At 38.6% G+C, this 20832-nt stretch overlaps 1 protein-coding gene across 1 annotated transcript in view; it reads right to left on the bottom strand.

The window, feature by feature from the left end:
* The window catches only part of LOC136373284 (contactin-5-like), a 56139-nt gene that overhangs the window by 4811 nt on the left and 30496 nt on the right, over positions 1-20832 (bottom strand). Inside the window, exons 5-7 of the mRNA XM_066338183.1 lie at positions 19489-19627; positions 5133-5260; positions 3740-3861 (exon numbers count right to left, since the gene is read on the bottom strand). Coding sequence (XP_066194280.1) covers positions 3740-3861; positions 5133-5260; positions 19489-19627 — 389 coding nt within the window. The remainder of the gene's footprint in view (positions 1-3739; positions 3862-5132; positions 5261-19488; positions 19628-20832) is intronic.

The raw sequence follows: 20832 nt of genomic DNA, 5'->3' as shown, positions 1-20832 counted from the left end.
GACCATATGCCCTTACATATTATTTCAAGATCAACCATTCTAATTTCAGTTTCCTGGATAAATTCTGTAGAAGAATACATTTCTTTGTCATAATTGTTCTCTTTCAGCAAAATAAAATTGCCTAGGCAGGGAATATGTGGAATTGACCACTGCATGATCACACAATCATATACCTGGACAAAAAGCAACTTCAGACCAAGATCTGCTATATCTTTGAAGATGGAATGAGGGATGACTCAATGGCCTGAAAAATCTTAAAAAAGAATCGGTGCTGTGAAATGAGACACTATCAACACTGCTGAAACCTATCATTTTCTTGTGAATCTCCAGTCATTTATTTTATGTAGTTTTCACAGAGCTTGAAACAGTCTCTACTTTTTTTTTATCTTGCCTGTCTTTTAAGAGTCAGCAAAATGAAAAAAATATATCTACAAGCAGAATACTTTTAATCTTGTGGCATTTCTAAGTGAATGAAGAAGCACGCTAAATTCATACCTCATTTTCTAAGCAAAGGAAAATTTTCTCCTGAGTTTACTGCAGTTTTAGACTTTGCAACTCCTAGGAATGAATTACCTGAGAACTAGCCTAATGCCAAAATAATACAGTAGCGATTTGGGGTTAAAGCTTGCTATCAAAATCCCAAATGGAGAAGAGCAAATTTCTATTCTGCACAGGGAATTCTCCAAGGTGTGGATAAGCCATGCTGTGGCTGTGGAGGTATTTGGCTTGCTTCCATGGATGTTAGTTCAAGCAAGTTAATAAGATGGGATCACCCTAGTTCTGGAAATAGAGGCCTAACGTGGATTTTATCTTTAAATTACTCCGATCTTTCTTCCTCCAAACTTAGAACAGTGAAGAGCTGAGATGAATTCAAACTCACAAACTTTAGTCAAACACGTATCTAACACACGTTTTGACTAAGTAAAGACTAAACCCCTCATCAATCTCCATAAACACGAGTACTGACTTTTTATACTAATCCAAAAAAATCAGAGTAACCATATTATTATTCTAAAAGATACATTTAAATACAAACTACAAATATCAGAGGATCAAAACAGCTCATTAAACTAAACCCATGTAGGCAGAGAGTAAATATTCATGAAAGAAAATTGAATCGTACGTTTGGGATATTTCTGAACACCAGAAGTGAATTTCATCTTCTGACAGTTGCAAATTTTCCATTATCCTCAGTAAGATTCTTAAGCATTTACAGAATTTCAAAGACACAGGCAATAATAACATTTTCAGTGTGAGAATTAAAAACCTAGAGGTTGCTCAAAACAGTCTGCATCCTATACAGTGCACTCCAAATTGCACTCCAAGATGACCCAAGGGCAGAAATCAGTGATGAACTTCCTCAGCAAGCACAGAAATCTACTCCATCCCCTCTTCAATTTCAGGACTTCTTCATTTCAGAACTCTTTGAACAATACAGGAAAGACAGGACATGCAAAGCCTGTGCTTTTGCTGCTGTGCAGAAAAAGCAGGATGAGCTGATTGTTTAGGGCCTGGGAGAAGCTCACCAAAATCAACACAGCCCTTTCTGTTGATTTCAGTGGCTTTTACACTGGGCCCAAAACCAGACCTATAAAAACATCTAAATGAGTGATTGTGGCTTGGTATTGGCACACCCACCCCATTTCACTGATCAGTACTTGGTGATTTGGCAAACGTGCCTGCACATGACACAGTAGGAAATACAATGTTTGGAAATAGCACTTTGTCAGACAAAACCACTTGCCTGGTGTTAGACAGATACAACTATTAAGCGCTGGCTGCTTATTCCAGCCAGTGAAATGCTGTTGCAAATGAAAGATGAAGCATTGCATGAAGCCATGCTAAAATGGATAGAAGGATGGTTACTTACCAACGGGGCGAGCTGTTGACATTACAATGGTGTAGTGAGAACATAAAAAGGAAATTAAAAAAAGAAAAGAATATCTGTCAGAATGCATGACGTGTAATGTTACTTCCCATTATGGATACTACCATGACTGCTAACCCCTCAAATGGCAGCCTAAGTCAAATGTTCACTGCAGTTAGTGTTTAGTCATGTGACACTATCATCCCATTTACTTGAACAAGCTGACTGGAACCATTTCTCTGAGAAACATTTTTATTATCTTCGCATGCCATCATCAAGTATCATTGTTAATGCCTGATAAAAGAAAAATTGCATTGCATTAGCACAAACTTTTAGATCCCAATGAACACACAATTTAAGCCTCACACTGCCTAATGTCATGCAAGGCATTTGCTTTCTGAGTCAAATACCAACTGAATTTTAAACGTGACCTGTCAGTACAGCACTAAGGGCAAGAGAAAGCCCAGGACAGTTTTTCTTATTCAATAATGGGCATAAAAGCTTACAGCACAGTGCTTTTTCATCACTGACAGTGCTGATGAAAACATAACAAATGGGCTGAAATGGCCACAGGGACTTCAACCCAGAACCTCCCAAATTACTGCTTAGGTAACTTCTACTTCCTAAAAAATTGCTGTTAAATGATTGACAGGTTAATACTGTTTCAGGCTGATATAGAGATTGAAAGTTGCTGCTGCAACAAGTCATTTCTTGGTTATAGCAACAGCCCTTCATTATACTTGTGCTGGGGAAGAGAGCTGTCAGTCCCTCTGCTAATAAAATATAGATATCTCTTTCAGAAGAGCTCAAAATCTGGACATAAAATTGACTCCAGGTTGCATCTGTGTAGGCAAAGCTTCCCTTATTTTATCAGCAGCAATAATTACAAATTTCTGAGCAACTGCACAATTTTTTTTTTTAATTTTTATTTTTATTTTTATTTTTTAAGAAGATTACCAGCTCTGTGTGCTGATGTGCAGGCTGGGGTCAAATGCCAGACACAGACATGCAAATTCAGAGATAACAGAGCTTGCAAAGGCCTTCTTGGCTCTCAACCTTTCCATGACTCTGTCCCCATTTCACTTAACTGTGTGTATGTACTCTGCTGCCATTCTCACCCATCGTCTATTGAAACACTTTTTGGCTTCCAGCATTAAGGACATATATTACTTTTTCTGCAGAAAGATGAGGTCTAGGAGTGCATCTTTCCAAGAGAGAAGATGGAGTCTGGGTCAGAGAACTCAGATTCTGCTGCTGTTTGTGACAGTGTAATGCAACTTTCCTGACTTCATCCCCATCCTCTGGTTTAAGATGGAGCTGTGAATGAGGGAGCTAAGGATTACCTGGCTGTTGTCAGGAGTGCAGATGGAACTACATGATACCTGCAAAGTCCAAGACATGCTCAAAATAAATTTTGAAATGCTAAGTGTTTTGCTTCTTCACATGACATGGTAAAACCAGTGTCAGACAACACTGCTTATTAAGAATTCAGAATTAAGGCTTTCTCCAATTATAAAGTCCATTGTTCATCATCCCTCTAAAGTCAATGGGACATTTTCCTGTCCTTTGTTCTCACAAAATTCAGAGTAATAGCTTTCTCCAGTGAATTTCTGGGTTTTTCATTTTCTGTCATATCCTGAACATATAGTATGTTTCTAATATCATGGCTTCCTTTCTATTGAATAAACATTATGTATTTGACTGTAAATGGCAAACCCAGGGGGAAAAATACACAAGATAATGAAAACATGCTTCTACTGGGGGAAAATCGATTAAATTACACATTTCCTTGAGTTTTTTTCCCTTTAATTTCATTGGGTTCAAGCTTCAGTAATTTCAAAGGTTTTTTTCTGGGTTCTAGTTATTGTTTACATTACAAGCCAGGGTAGCAAATCCGAAAGGCTTGCTCCAGTCGTGTACACAGTGGACACAGTTCCAGGAATGTTTAAAGGCCAGGGAATTGTTACCAGAATTACTGGACACTCTGATCCTGCCTGTGACAAAGAAACAGAGTGAGACTGTTTCTGGGAGTTTGCTGTGGTGACTGATTTTCCCATATTGCAAAAGAGAAGAGCAATCTCTTACACACCTGTTTCTTCAGCTTACAATGGGAAGAGCCATATTATCACTTGCAGTCTAAAGTGAACACTGAGATAATATTTCAACAGATTATCACAACGCTCTCTTTTCTTTGTTACACACTAACATCTCTCCCCCTACAAAGCCATTTACTGGCTTTTTTTTTTTTTTTTTCCCTTTGAATTCAGCAAATTAAACTGAACTGTGTCCATGCATTAAATGGATGGAAATGGAAGCTGGCCTCTTGGGTCAGTTGACCCCAGTTCTAATAAAGCAATCCATTGAGACTTTGAGCATTTGATTTAATGTGTATGAAAAGAGGAGGACAGATAAAGCTAAAAATGTTTTTATTAACCTTTCACAGCTCTACTGAAAACTGTCAGCATGCACCACTAAACTGTGAAATAGTGTCTGCATGATATCCATTGTGCCAAATTGCTGCTTATCTTTTGGAATGAAGTAATAACTATTATATTCTATTTTCTCAAATAGAAATATTAGCTTACAAACTTTTTTTCTCCCCATAATCTTTAGCTCGTCTATATCTACTGTAACGAAAGATACTTTGTCAACTCATTACTCCACTAGCCTTAAAACCTCCTTACCAAATCAAAGAGCAGCACATAAACTGAGTGCATATTGGAGACCACAAATATTTTATGAGAAAATAATTATTCTTTACCTTGTAATACTTACAAAATTTAATTAGGATTTTCTCTTTCCTTTGGCTATGGTTTATTTTTTGGATAAAGGGTAGTGGTAGAGAGCTTAATTATGGCAGAGTTAATCCAATAATAATACTATCGTATTATGTTTGTCATTAATAAATATAGTTACTACACTCCTTCTTAGAGAAAGAAACGTGACTAATAGCCTGAACTGATGGCTCACATATTAATGTCTATGCCCACGGTTATGTAGTGCTTGCTTATGCATATATGCATCTGCTTTTCAATAAAAACACATTGGGACAGGACTTTTAACAGCAGGGGGATGCTGTCCCACTGAAATCAATTAAAATTTCGCATGAGATATCAACAGGGCCAGGATTCCACCTGCGCTGTAAATGGGTGCGGCGGCCAGCACTGCAAAGGGAGCGTGGAGCCCCACCAATGGCAGGGCAGGAGGCGGCCCATCTCACCGGGAAGCAATAATCCCTGCAGGATATCCCCAGTGGAGCACTCACCTCGCACGGTGAGCGTGGCAGAGGCCTCCACTTTGCCCACGCGGTTCTCGGCGATGCAGGTGTAGGTTCCCTCATCCGCGCTCGCCGCCTTCTTAATGCGCAGCGTGTAGTCGTCCTTGATGTCATACCTGTGTCACAGCAAAAGAATGAAAGCTCTTTTTGTGGGCAGCACAAATGGACAGAAAAACCACCACCTGGAAAACGCCAGTCTGAATCTATCTTGGAGCCAGCTTTGGAAGACAAAGTATTATCCGGCATTAGATAATTCCATGAAGCATTAATCTCTGTGACATTTTTATTGCACTTTGCATTAGTTAGAAACTTTACATAAAATTAGTATTGCTACGTTCAGTATTAGGACTTTATTAATAATATAATTCACTCTGTCCTTGATCTAGAGCAATAAGATAAAATTAAGGTATCAGACATCAGTTATCAATACATGACAGCTCAGGTTTATCATACCTTTAACCGTGTGAGCTACATGTTTTACCTTTTGCTGATTGCAAAATTTCCTTTTATATACAGTTTTCCTCTACAGCAGCAATCCTTTAGGGAATGGTGAGCATGCTGGTAGGATCCCACACTACCCAATTGCAAACAATAAAAAATATATTCAAGCGCTGGAAGGTGACATTTATTGAAGAGGCACATTAAAGCAGATTTATCAATTTCACAGAAATACAACAAAACAATTCAATAAGGGTAGACAATGACATTTTCCCTTTCTTAAAAGAAATTAGAAACGGGTCAATCGTGCTCTGTCCATTTCTTTGTTTCTACCGTTGAAATAATTCTAAAACTTTGAGGATGTATAAAAGTTAATTAATACAACATACTCCAACACATAGTGAACATTTATTCTTAAGGCATTTAGATTGATTATACGCAGAAAATATTTTCAGTTAAATTATTATTATCTTGCAGAAGTCATGGTTAAAAAAGTATTTTAGGCTCTGATCTAAAGTTCATTAGAGTCAACAGGAGACTTCATCTTGCATAAAATGTCTTTGGTTCCCAAATCAGGAAAACCCTGCTTATCAGCACAGATACTTTATCCTTTAAATATTATTTTGTTAAATTATTTTCAACAACATTTTTTCTCAATATTTTATAATTTTTATAAATTATTTCTCAGCATTTCTTCTCACCTTCTTCAAGGTGACATTAAGTCACCTTGGATCTAGACTTGGGTTCAGATTCACAGGTATCTGTGAAATAGGTGCAAGAAACTAAAGACAGATCTGGACTTCAGGAGGTGTCAATACTATTTCTCACTGTACACACAGGCATGACATAATTTTAGAAGGTCTCATTTACTTTCTTTCTGTTATGTAGTAAAAGCCTTAGGGACTTGTACAGAAAACACACTGAAATCACATGGAAGAACACCCTTAAATGTTTGGATGAATAAGGATGCAATACAACAAATCAGAGGAATGTTGTCAGGCGCTATGAACATTTTTAGATCCTTTGGGAATGTGAAACATAACTTTTTAACTTTTTTTGTGTACATATTGTACATTGCCGTTGGTTCCTTTAGTATAGGTTCCTTTAGTATAGGTTTGTAGAGAGCTAAAAGACTTCAAAGCATCTTAACTCAAAGAACCCATATGGTGAAACTAAAATTTCTGTTAGTTCTAACTAAAGCTCACAACATCAATTAGAGTATTCCTAGCAATTCCAAGAACAAAGAGCAGTCAAGACATCTTTTCACACTCACCACAACACAACTTCTTTCTATATTCAGTGGGTCCATTCTATCAATTAGCAAGAAATAATTTAATAAACATGGATTTGAAGCTAACCATTCTGTTAGAGTTAACATAAACACATATAATACCTATTTCCTTAGGAGTTACACTTAATTGTATGTATATGCAGTACCTCAGATTTAAGTGATTAATAAGAGATATGCCAAGGGGGAGAATAAGCAAGTAGATGCCTTGGCAAGCTTTAGAAACTTGTAGGGATAATTTTTTTTGCCAGCATAGTGCCATTGGTAGTGGTGAGGGGGCAGGTAGTTAGGATGTTAGAGAACTTAATATGCACTTTCTGGAGAACTATACATCTATTACAACTACATTCAACAGCCACATGCAGCTAAAGACCATTTCTTCTAGACTGCTCACAAATTATGTCATTTTGCACGCTGTGCTGCATTAGTCAACGGCAAATAAAAATCACTGTTTTCATAAGACAGAAAAGGCAAATTGTCCCCCTTAAAAATCTCAAGAATATGACAACATTATCCCACAATGATGGAGCAGTTATTTGTCTTTGGTGATTACAGAGTTGCAGACAAGAGCAAATGCTTATTTTCTTGACATGAGGCCAGCTCTAGGAGACTGAAAATATAAATTTGTATTCAGCTCCTGTGTGATGAGAAAACTAAGTTCAGTTGTAATATAAATACAAATTGGATACCAGAATCAGGGCTTTAATGCTGGACAACAATTAACCATCTATGTAATTTTTTTTTTTTTTTTTTATTCATACAATGGATAACATCCTAACGCTGCCGAGAACAAAACAGGCAGGCAGCAGGAGTGTATCTGAGAGAGGAGCTGCCTGAAGTGGGATGCAGGCAGGCTGGGACAGGGAGCTCCAGCGTGCTGTGGGCTGCAGCTGACTCACTCTGCTTCCTGTCACGGATGTGCTGGTGCCGGCATGCCAGCCAGCTGCCTCCCAGGCTCCAGCAGCCTTTATCCCTGCACCTGCCAATCATGCACATTGTGCCAAGGCTGCAGGGCTGGGGAGCCAGCTGCATGGCATGCCAGGACGCAGGGCGGTGGTGGCCACAGCCACCAGCTCCCACTTGGGTCACCAAATGGAGGGTGGCGTAAACATGTCACTGTCATGGTCCAGTTAGCAATTATTTCAAGGACAGGTTCATCTCTCCCCAGTCTGCCTCTCCAACAGGCCATGCTTTTGGAGCACTCTAACAGAACGTGCCATCCAGCTATTAGATTCATACATGGATGGGCCCGTGGGGCGTTAGAACCATCTGCTGTCCTGCAGTACTGATACGATGCCCGTCAGTCATCTGCTCTACCCTCACTGTCCCCAGAAGTCACCACAGTTCAGTGAAGAGGTTTGGTAGATGAAGCAGACAGGAAGGAGAAAGGAGGAAAACTGGCTTTTAGCCTAACCCACAGCAGCACAAACAAAATAACAAGGAATGAAGACTGAACATCTTTTAAATTTCCCAAGCATCCACCTGCTCAGCCTTGTCTCCTCTCTGTCCTAGAGCCTCAAATCCCCATAGCAAGACTTTTCCACCTCATTTTCCGTGGAAGTTTACTGTCATCTGGATTAGTGCTTCTGAACACTTGGGAATGAGGATCAGGATCCTATCTGCTAACAGCAATCTCAGAGAGCGTTTACCAGGCTCCTGGATTGACGAGGGCATGGCAGAAAACCAGGGTACAGTGGTTAAACTGCTCCTTTACGTTGCCAGTACATGAAGAAGACTATGTCTTCAAAATATGTGCAGTGTCAAGAAACAACTTGTGACACATTGCCCAAACACTGCTGACTCTTAGCCAATTAATGCAGCATTCAGCTAAAACCACAGGGCATCAGACATCAGTTTCACATGTTTATGGCCATCTAATTGATTTTAAGTACTTCTCTTTGTTAAACATTAGGAGGTGCTTAACCCTTTGGTTCAGCTTAGACTTGAGCCATCAGACTGAGCTGGGAGAGGTCTTTTAAACAGCCAGTCAGTCTGTGCCAGATATAAACCAGCCACTTTTGGGAAACACATTACATAATTTCTGTTCCACAAGTAATAGAGCAGGTCTGCCTTTAATTAAGCGTAAAGGAAGGGGTTGGCTGGGGACTGGCAAAGAAAAAAGAAAGAGAGAAACAAGAGGCACATGAGAAAACACTGCTGGTAAGAAAATTCTAATAGAAATTGGGTGATTTTGAGTGAAATCTGGCAGTCTCTGGCACATATGAATGCATTCATTGTTGCTAGTTCTGATTAATGACAGTTGTACAATAGTGTGCTGACAGTCACTGCCATACAGACACTTTTTTTTTTTTGATATGAAACACTGCTGAAAATGCAACCCAATCAGATTTGGCCCCTGAACAACATGTGCTATCATCACTGTACTGTGAATTGAGATTGATTGGTAACCAGCTGTGACAAAGTGGGAAAAAGAGCCTTGTTTTTTCAAGAAAAGAAAAGAAGAAAAATAAAAAACTGAATTGTGTCAAAACCATTCCCATCTGCTCAGCCAAACAGCAAATAAAACAAAACACATTAACTGTTTTTAAGTATCACAAATTAATGTACTGAGGTTGAATTCATGTGTTAACTCAAGCATCTAAGAATAAACTTGAATTGAACTGGCTTTGTCACAGTTGGAATTTCTTTCCCCACATTTGAAAATGTATTTGTTCATAGTCAGGCATCAATCTTCTTCGTGATTATCAAATTAAAAAAAAAAAAAAAAAAAAAGAGAGAGAGAAAATTTTACTGAAGTTATAGATATTTAACAATAATTTTTGGGTTTTTTGATATAAATTGATATAAATTTTCCACAGTGTTTCACAGAACCCTTAGTTTCCATATTTTTCAAAAATGTGTATGCAGCTATACATAAAAAAATGCACCTCTTTTGTTTTTAATATGCACAGATAGCAAAAATGCATCTGCAGCTGGAGTCATTACAGTCTTAAAAATCCAAGCAGGCCTAACTGGTAACACATCCGTACTTGCTTTAGTAGTGCATTTTAAACTTCATAGAATGCACTGCTGAACTCAACAAATCCAACTCAAGAAGTCTTATTTGTTGCTAAAGGGATATTGCAAGAGGAAAAAGTCACATCTAAACTGTTAAAGACCGACGCCACTGGCCTAAAAAAAAATTGCATTAATTTATACCAGGTATATATTTTCATCGAAAACATTCTTTAAAAATATTAAATCATAAATTAGAATCTTTATATGTACACATTGTAGGCTTGCCTTTTTTTTTTTTTTTTTTTTTTTTTTTTTTAAGAGATGGCACAAAAATGACTTTGCTCTATTTTCTTTTGCTTGTTTGCCAGGCTATTTTGCAGAACACGCACAAAGCTTCAAGATTGCTCACAACATCGATGATTAGGGAGTCCAAATGGAGAGATGCCAAAACCAGGGTAAACAGGAGGTAGTTAAGGAGGCTTAAGCTTCTGTCTCCACTTCTTCTTTTGCGGTGCTGGCACTCCAGCTCCCAGCATAGTGCCACAGCTTTTCCCTGGCTCCTGCACTCCCTGTGCCAGATGGAGAGAGCCAGAGGGAAGCTGCAGTGAGATGGGAAGTGTGAGCTGTTACCTGCTTCAGGCTTGTGTGATCCAGCAGCAGAAGGGAGAGCCTCCATGCCCACTGGCAATGCATATTTGACACAAGCTGAGTTTTTTTCACTTTCATCCCATGCGCCGATAAATGGAAGAAGAAAGAAGCCCAAACTTAAATGGGTAACAGCTTTTTGGGGGAAAGATATAGGACTGTCAGGTTTTCTTTCCCTAGCAAACCTAGGGAAAGTTATGAATATATTTCTGCACACTGGTCTCAAATTACTCTGTTGTGCCCCTGAAATCAAAAGCTGCTTTTTGCTGGGTGGCTCTAAGACACTGCTTACAGCCATGAAAAATTGAGCTACCAGGGGGCTATCTCCAAGGTGCTGACAGGATGGCTACTCCTCACATCTACACATCCAGATACCCATTTATTTTTTAGCTCTGCCATTCATGCCAGAGAAAGGTAGAAGACAATGTTATATTACTTTGAATTTCTTTGTGTGATGCATATTTGCAACCTGTCATATAAAAGGGTTTCTATAGTCCGTATTTCCTATTCAAAACAGCAAACCAGGAAAAGAGCTGTGTGACAGAGGTCACTATTCACTATTGTGATTTCTTCAATTATGCTGATGCAAGTTCTGCTTTAGTCCAAAACCCCTTATGGGTTGTAATCAGCAGATTATTTCTGTTATATCTGTTAACCACTCTCAATTGCAGTAATATAAAACAGAAACTCACACTGCACTGTGTTTCAAAGCAAGGCATCCAATAAAATGGTCTAAATCTCATAAAATATATATATAGCTGTTACAGTTACTGGCCCAACATGGAGAAACCATACCTTGTGTCCAAGGAAATACTGTTTTCCGAATTATTTGGAAGCATTACACTCCACAGTACTGCTCTTATATGCAAACAGACAGGTGTGACTGCACATAAAAATATGTAGTCTCTTATAAAATCAGGAGCCATGTGCTCAGAAGAGAACCAAGAAAGAAAATTGAGACTGATTTTTATTCTCTCTGAAATGATTTGGAAACAAACAGCAGTTAAGAACAAAACATATGTCTGGGAATCAATGAGTCGGTAAATCCTATCTAAACTTATGCAGGTTCCATCCTTTACCTCTTTATATTTCTGTCTGCACATGGAAGTGTACTCATAGGGAATTACCACATGATAATTACCCCAAATGGGCTTCTGATTTGATCTAAGTTACAGATAGAGCTCCACATTTAAAAAACTGGAGCATTGGTGGAAGTATGATCTAAGCGACCTTGTAATCACTTGGCATGGAGACCTATCCTCTCGTCACCAGGAGCAGTCCTTTTCCTCACTGATGAGACACATTTGTCAGGCACCTGGGGAGATTTATATTATTAATGCTTATGTCATAAAGTCATCCCACAGAAAAGTATCCTTGATGCTCAGAGTTATCTGAGCATCCGTTTCAGCTTTTGAAAAATTGAAATGTTATTGCAAGGAACATCCACTCACTAAACTTGGCTTGATGCATTTTTTTAACACAAGCACGCAGATCATGAGTAGTTTGAAATAAACAGAATTTGTGTTTGCCTGTTTATTGTTATTTGCCTAAAGCACATGAAAGATTACTATAAACTTGTCAGAGAAATGAAATATTTCCTAATCTGTATTTTGCATCAGTAACCAACCTTGAAGTGGTAATTAGAGATGAAGTCATGTTAATGTTGTAATGGAAGTGCCTTCAATACTGTAGTTGAGCCAGAAGCCATATTCTTAAAAAGTACATTTTGCTAGTTAAGCAGTTATCAACATAGAACTTACTGAGAGGAACTTGAAATAATTTTTAGGCTTAAAACTTTACCATTAAAGTGTTTTCACTGACAGTGTAAGTTAATTTATTTTTAACTCAGACGACAAGTTTTCTATCCCATGAAGAGATGGAATGTGTTAAAGAAGAAGAACCCCTGCAGGCCAGATTCCAGTAGCATCAGTGGTTAGAGCTCTTACTCCCACTTGATTATAACCAACAGCTTCCTCCTCCCTGTTTTCCTGAGGCTTTCATGGAAAAACATGCATAGTTAACAATCTTTGCTTTTTAATTCTATGATTTTAATGGTTAACAAACTGGTAATAGAAAGAAGGCTACCTTAATATTCTAAAATTTATAAATACAGTATACAAACCATGTGATTACGAAGCTTTTACTTAGGACACTTTGCTTTTTTGATACTAAAGAAATATTTCAGCAGTAGTAGGAGTATTTTGAATGAAATTCCACATTAAATTGCAATGTGTCTCCTTCCTGCAAGACTATTTTCTACTGCAGTCTTCTGTGAGTGGAAAATTCAGATAAACTCACGTTTGAGGCTACTACAACTGGCATTACATTTTGTTTCTGAACTCTTCTAGTGACTTCATTAATTCTCTGAAATTTAACTATTTCAGGCTGGAGAATAAGAAAGAATAAAAAGAAATAATAACATTCTCCTGTGACAATACTGTTTCTAGGGCACGGTCAGTAATCACTTCATAGATCACCAATAGTTCACACAGCATAAAGAGAAAACATGCAGGCAAGAGTGCTAGTTGACAGAATTCTTTTATGGTTGCTGTCCATGGAGTTGTAAAGCTATTTTTCCAACCTTGACCCTTATGTAAGCAACTAGAGAGTATTTTCATGAATCTGCAAACAGACTGGCTGAAACAATAGCTCTTCTTCAGCTCTGTGGTGAGAACTGACACTTAACATGAAGCCAATTTAAATGTCAATGTTTTTAACTGTTTCTCTGCTGATCAGTCTAGCAGAGCCACGCATCTACCACTTTTGCTCACAGCATTTAATATTTCAGAAAAATGGAATGGCAGGCAACTCCTGGGTTAGACTATAAGCCTCTGGGGGAACTGTGGGACAATGCAATCATAGGACTTTATTCAATGTCAAGTTTTGAGGAATTTAAAGTGTAAAAAAATGCTCTCATTTACTCATTCACTTGGGCATGTACGACTGTAAGGAACATGTTTCCACTTGCAGAGCAGGAAGGGATCAGTGACAGGCAAAATAGCAATCAGAGAATGGGATACTCAACCAAAAGTACTACAGGAGGAGGCACCCCACCATCACTGGAGTATATCATCTTGATGCTATACACACAACAATTAACCAACCCCAGAATCCATTTTACCTCTCATCACCTCTCTGTCTCTAAACGGCATCTCTGATTTTACAGAAGTTTCCTCAAATGGTTCAATACAACAGCAAAAAAATGCTTATGCTGCACTTGGCTGAGATCTGCCAGTGTTAACTTGTGCCCCACAGACTCCACAAGTTACAGACAAGTGCCAGACATCTACAACAACATCCTCTGCAAACCTCCTCTTCTGCCTCCAGATGTATGTAAGGATACAGAAACCATATTAAACCTCTGTCTTTCACTGTCTCTTTTTGACAAGCTATTAAGAACAGCCAATCTTCTCCCCTCTGCTCCTCATAAAGGGACTAATCTCTCCTTAATGCTTTAGCTTAAGGAAAAGAAAGATGGGCATGCAAATCATACAGGATCTAACCAGAGATGACAAACAGTACACATGATATAGCTTATATGAAAAATATCCTTTTCCCGGACCCTTTAAAACAGTTAATTGTTATTAATCGCAGTAGAAATTTGGTGATGTAAGCGAAGATTATACTCATTACACTACTAAAACACACTCTTTAATTAATTTTCAATACACATTAGACTGCATTTTGTTACAATCTGCACAGATATTAACTCAAACAAAGCACACAGCACTGTAGTGTTATTAACTCATATTTCATTGAAAGGTCATTCTCCTCTTGCTTGTATCTAGAGGGGGCTGAAGTTAAGTACCTCAATAATACCTCAAATCCACAGAATATAAATGGAATTACAGAGTACCACTGTTTATTCTTAAAAATTACTGTCTCTCTTGCCTACAGAGCCTCATCTTGTGGTCATGATGTGGTGGATATGGGCAAGGTGCCCACCACGGCTCTCATGAGAGAGCAATAGCTCTGCAGACATCAAGGTCAGTGAAGGAGGAGGGGAGGAGGAGCAAACTCCTCTCCCTGTGGAGGAAGCAGTGGCAGAGACAAGGTGTGACGAACTGACCACAAACCCCTTTCCCTGCCCAGGAAAAAGGTGGGAAAGGTTTTAAGATTTGGTTCTATTTCTCATTTTCCTATTCTGATGAGATTGATAATAAACTGAACTATTTTTTCTCCAGGTTGAGTGTATTTTTCCCATGACACTAACTGACGAGTGATCTCTCCTCATTCTTATCATGACACACGAGCTTTTCATTATATTTTCTGCCCCCTGTCCAGCTGAGGAGGAAATAACAGAAAGGCTTTGGGGGACACTTGATATCTAGCCAGGGTCAACCCATTACAGTGGAGAAATAAAAATGCAAAAATTCTCATACTATCAGGCTCTTTCTGGATCTCCTCTTTAAAAATCCAGCTTCTCTTAGTTCATTAGGTTCGCTGTCAGTTGTGTTTAAATCCATTTCAAAGATGTGTATCTGGAAGACAGTAAGATTTTTTTAAAATGTCATGCTATACTCCTAGTTTTGGGCCCATAAGAAGCCATGGAGGAAAGCAGTGAAATTAGATGTGTGCTTTTTCATTAAGCACGATCAGAAGTGTGGCAGAGAGCATTTCTGCCCAGACTGTCCATATGCATAAAAAAACCTTTTAAATACATAGCAAAACTAACACCTACACAGCCTTGTGCTGCTGCAGCTAACGCGTAGCTTGGCCTGCATTAACTCTGTACTTTAAGAATGCTTATTCCCAAATAATTTTTAATGAACATTGCTAATCTCCAGCCAATAAGAAAGCTTACTGTGCTGTTCATGATTTTCACTGCTGCTCAGTTTCATTTAATAACCTGCAATCTCTCAACACTTAGCAATATACCTTGTGTAAACTACACACCACTTTCCTTCTGAAGCATCACTCCTGGTTTTTCTGCCCACACTCCCATTGCGTGGGTGGCACATAAAACAAATATCCCTTCCTGCTGGTGCAGTTGCACTTTTCATCTCTAGTACAATATCCATCTAATCAGACAGAGCCTGTAAATGCAACTTAAAAGAGCAGGTTATAATTTCATTAAAGATGTATTTACTGAGCTAAAACAGCTGTTCTGGGCTGGAATGCAAAAAAAGACCTATGTGATTGCTACTCAGTCATTTTCAAGGCAACTGAAAAAATACATTTGCTGAGCTAACCTCACTCTCCCGAAGAGCTGGCACTGCTAACTTCTTCTGTATAAAAGGTTTAAACAGTTATTATAGTGTGTCATAAATTTTGACTTGTAATTGAAAATCTCTTCACTTCCTAAAAAAAAAAAAAGTACTTATTACTTGCTATATAATTACAGACCATGCAGCTGCTCTCCTCGGCTTCGCTAGAATATTTGAAGACATGAAACACTGTACAAACCTTATTCAAATGTTATTAAATTGCTAGTCATAGATCTGCCACTCTCATACTGTAGGCTCCCAAATAATGTAATTTTCTTCCTGTTACCAGGACTAAAATGCAGATGAATGAAAAGTTGATCCTGGCCATATTGAATTCCCTTCCACACAGGAGACCATCAGCTCCTTGGAATGGAAGTCTAATCTCCATTTCTGCAAAGCAGAGGGAAAAATACCTGACCATGTGTCTGGGAAAAAATAATTCAGTGCATAAAGACAAATTTTATTTAATTTTCAGTAGGTCATAATCATTACGCATGGCCACAATTATCTGAGTCACTTTGACACAATCTTTGTGCTACTTCCTTGTGTCACTTACAATGAGCAAAAACCTCTGTTCATGGAATAGTAAACCTCATATTGCAGCCAAAGGCATAGGGCTGGTGACCCCACAACATCCTGTTCATCTCCAGTAGTTTGACAGGAGTCATACTTCATTAACTATTCCCCACCCTTCGCGTACTGGGGAGGCTCTGGTGTGAGGCTGAATTTTTAGAGCAATTGAAATAAAATACACACCATGTGCCTCTGCCTTTGATTCACAATGTATTTCAGTCTTGGGTCACTGACTCAAAGTGGACAGCTTCTGGAAAAAGGCTTTTCACACCTCAGACTTCAAAATGGATTTTGATTCTCCCTGTTGGTGCAGTATCAACAATTAGATCAACAAGATATTAATTTGCTGAGACCAATTTAGGCTCTAAAATGAATTTTAAGAACTGAAGAATGTAAAAAATTCTTTATCACGGTGGCACAAAAGAACTATGAAAACAGTTATCATACATTACTTACACTACCGTTTTCAGCTAGTATTTATAATTTTTTTTAATTCCTGCCCAGTCAAACACAGAGGAGCTCCATGACAAATATCACAGTCTGAAATCTCAAGTCAGGTAAACAGGATGTGGGATAAGTAACTTCCTTTGACCACTAGTGAGACCAATGTTTCCCAGGCATTTTAAAAACTGCTACTCAAAGAACCACTTTAAGGTTTTGCATTCAAAATACAGACTATCATAGTTGGTTTAGATCATCAGTTCAAAACAACTGAAATTGGGAGTGAAGTTTTGCACCATCAGAATAAACTGTCTGTTCTCAGATTGGAAGCATGTTATTTACATACTCCTGGGCAATTGCACAGACTATTTGACAAATAGCAAATTATTTTATTATAAAGAGTCATGTTTTCAAACATAGTAATTTCTTTAGAAGTTGGGGCGCTTTTTTTCTCATTTAATCCAATTGCAACTGGAGATGCTTACAGTCCATCGGGGACCTTTATAATTAGGAATTTAACAGCCTGAAATTGTTTTCCAATTCCTATTCAACCCACCAATTGGTGCAGCAACACTGTTCACATTTATCAACAGAAATCACAGGGATTACTTTTCATTTTCACATGGGTCACTGAAAAAAACTAAAACAAGGTAAAGGTGGAAAAACAGGTAAGGATTTCTGAAAGACTATGGATCCACTAACAATGATTCTGGCATTCACCTGGAGCAAATTACAGAAACAAAATGCATACAAAAATTCAGTTTGTCCCACTTAGCTGTCACTGAACTAGACACTTTTGAAAGCTGAACCAACAATAGACACATTGAAAAATCTGCAGTAATTGTTGAAACAGGTACCTACTGTAATTGTCTTGTAATCTTGAAGCCAAAATGAAATTATTGAAAAAAAAATGAAAACAGACAGATCTGCAGAGAACATTGTTAGCTGTAGAAACAGGAAATTTATACTGAAAGTTATAAGACAAATAGCTCCGAGATCTGCTCAGAAGTATTTATGCATGTAGGAAGAATAACAAAGGGAAGTCCTTGAGGGCTTTATATTTCATTTTAGATGTTAAAACACTTAAAATACAGGAGCTCAGAAGCTGAAAGATAATTTTTCTTTTGCCTAAAAAAAAAACCCCAAAAAATCCCTCAATTTCAACAATGAGGAATAATTTTGACATTCTTTTCTAATATATAAAATGTTGATACCATAATTTTCTCATCCATCCATTTATTCCAGCTACACCTGGGCAAATTTATTTGCTGGTATTAAAAAATTCAGAAAAAATCAATAGCTTTTGTTTTAGAGGTTCCTTGATTAAGCACCATGTAGCACGGTTTGGAAATGTCCACTTTTTGGTCAGTGAAGATATGCTCACATATCAGGCTATATGAATAAAAATTATAGAACAGAAAACATACAGTGCTAATTCTCAGAGGCATTTGCCTCCAAAGTGCAGATGTTGGAGAAAAAGAAGGGATATGGTCACTAAAAATATCAAATAGAAATACAATCTAACCAAAGACACTGTGGGTTCATCATCTATTACTTCTGCTTATGAGACCTAGAAGCAGACATGATTTAAAACAGAAGTAGCACAAAAGCAAGAATAAATCACAGAAACACAGTATATTTGCTGTGGACTACTCTACAATACATAGTTAAAGAGCATGCAAAGAGAAAAATCCATCTTGACATACAGAAGTCTTCTCTTGAAAATAATATTTTGTGTGTTACATTCATACACATATGCCACTAGAGTAAGTGAAACAGCTATGTCACTTTTTAAATTTAATTGCTAGAAAAGCAATTTTTTAAAAGTACATATATATACACACACATACGTATCCAACTTATATAGAAATGCTTTTTCTAGATTACGTATTCTTCCATTAGTGTATTCAACTGATGGAAAATATCAGCTATGGTGAGGGGGAATAAAAGAGGCACTATTCACATCTACTGCTAAAATTAAAACTGCAAAAATAAATCAGGACTAATACTGCCAGGGGGACTTGTTGGATTGTGGAGACCTGGGTTCTAATTCCAGTTCCCAGAGCTATTTCCACGTTGAGATTTTTTTTAATGAAATAATGATTCAGCATCAAAACAAGAAAGAGCTCTAGAAAATGAGGACTAAACACTGCTCTGTTATTTGAAAGGAGCCAAACTAATTTAAAACCCTTTTGCAGGAGAGACTCCCTTCCTCTGCTCACTAAAATTTTCTCCTTGTTTGTTCCAGACTAAATTAATCTTCCTTGAACACAGGGGGCCTGTTCCAGATTTCAACTCTGCTTTACACTTCTGCTAGTCTGGCTTTTTGTTTCCTCAAGAGGGAAGTTTCTCTCCAAGACTTAATAGACATGAACTGAGGAGCCAGCAAAGCCCACCATGCTCCGCTTGTAATTCACCTTGCCAATGCAACAGAGCAACTTTCCTGCCAAGTTTTTTCCCTCTTGGTATCAGCACATAATTCTGAAGGCTACTATCACTATTACAGTCCTAAAACATCTTTACTGTCTCCAATAAATTCACTGAATACCCATGTGCTCACAGCACCTACACATCACTTTGCTTTCCTCCACAGGAATCCATTACCTGGACAATTCACCCAGGTTGGGCTTCCCTGCACAGCTGCCTCTGGAACAAGATTTGTATGCCAGAAGAGCAGCAATGTGGGAAACAAATCTTGGACACAATGTCAAAGAACAAACTCTTAGTAGCAGGGACGGATTCCAGCGTTGTGCAACAACTGAAATCTGAAAGTGTACGTGAACGTGGCTCTCACCTTCCTCTTGGTAAGTCTGCATCGTCTTTCTTCCACCGGACTGTGGGTGTGGGATCCCCCTGCACCTGGCACCGGAAATCCACGGCCTCCTCCTCCAGCACCACTTGGTTAATCGGTCGCCTGAGAAACGTGGGCCGCTCTTGAAAGAGACATTAAAATTCCACAGTGAGTCAGAGGGCTGAAATGAACACTTTCTGACTTTTCAGCATCTTGATGCTTACCCATCCATCAAACAGAAAGGAGGACGAGCTCCACAAATTCAGACAAGGGGACCCGATGATGTGCATAAAGAGCTGGGAAGAGGGCTGCCAGGCTGGAGAGGCAGGGGCTGTCCCATCCCTCCCTCCAGCAAAGCCACCTGAAGGCAGCCTGTGCCAGGACCGACTGGCCATCTGCCGGACACCGGAGAGGCCTCTGAGGCCGTGCCCTTCCCTGGAAAGCTGTGCCTCTGCAGCACTGCACATCCAGAGCCGAGCAACGCATGAGCTCCAATGGAGCCTGCCTGCCTTTGGCAGTGATCAACATCTTGATGCTTCGGAGGAAAATTTAAACTCCGTCTTACGCGCCTCAGGCAATTGTGAACTGTCGTGCACAGGACAGAGCTTCCCTGACCCCCATCGCCAACTTCACCACAGAAAACCAAATTAAGGTCTGAATAATAACTTCTGTTTACCCTTGTGATGTTAGGCTGCACGGCTACAAACAGTATTAATCACCATAATGTTGTACAGGCCTGCTTAAAACCCAGATGCAGAACCACAATTTGATCTCAGTTATACTGGTACAAAATCCAAGCACCGGTAATTTTATTTGGAAGGATGTCACTGGGGTTAGTTTCCAAGTTGCCTTTGGACGCCACAGATTTTGTTCTGTCCTCTCAGCCATACCACACTTTTATTGCCATAAATTATTTATGCTAGCCAAACCATTACAAGGCTGGGTTTATATGAAACAGTGTTCCCACTCAAGACAGGGATTTATCATAAAGACATTTAAAACTGGTTACACACTATGTTTCACATTTCAATCTCAGCAAGTTAAGGGATGTGATCTCACTTAAAAAAATTACTCAGAATTCACACAGATGCAAGCAACACCAGATTCTGACTTAGGCAGTTTGTCTTGATAACTACAGAGCTAATTTTATAGATTTGTTATGTATGATTATTATATGAAAATAATTTTTGAAAAAAGTTAAAAGAACATTATTAAGGTTGAAAGATCAACCAGGCAGCATTTACTGTCAGAATTAAGGCTGTCTGCATGTCTTTTAATCGTTTCCTTTCTGTTTATGATGCCTTATGGGACTGGTTGCAATTACATGATCACACACTATTTTTTCCC

Source organism: Sylvia atricapilla, chromosome 2 (assembly GCF_009819655.1).
Source record: "Sylvia atricapilla isolate bSylAtr1 chromosome 2, bSylAtr1.pri, whole genome shotgun sequence".
Classification (NCBI taxonomy): domain Eukaryota; kingdom Metazoa; phylum Chordata; class Aves; order Passeriformes; family Sylviidae; genus Sylvia; species Sylvia atricapilla.
Note: the sequence above shows the minus strand (reverse complement) of the source record. Positions and strands in the feature narration are given on the sequence as shown.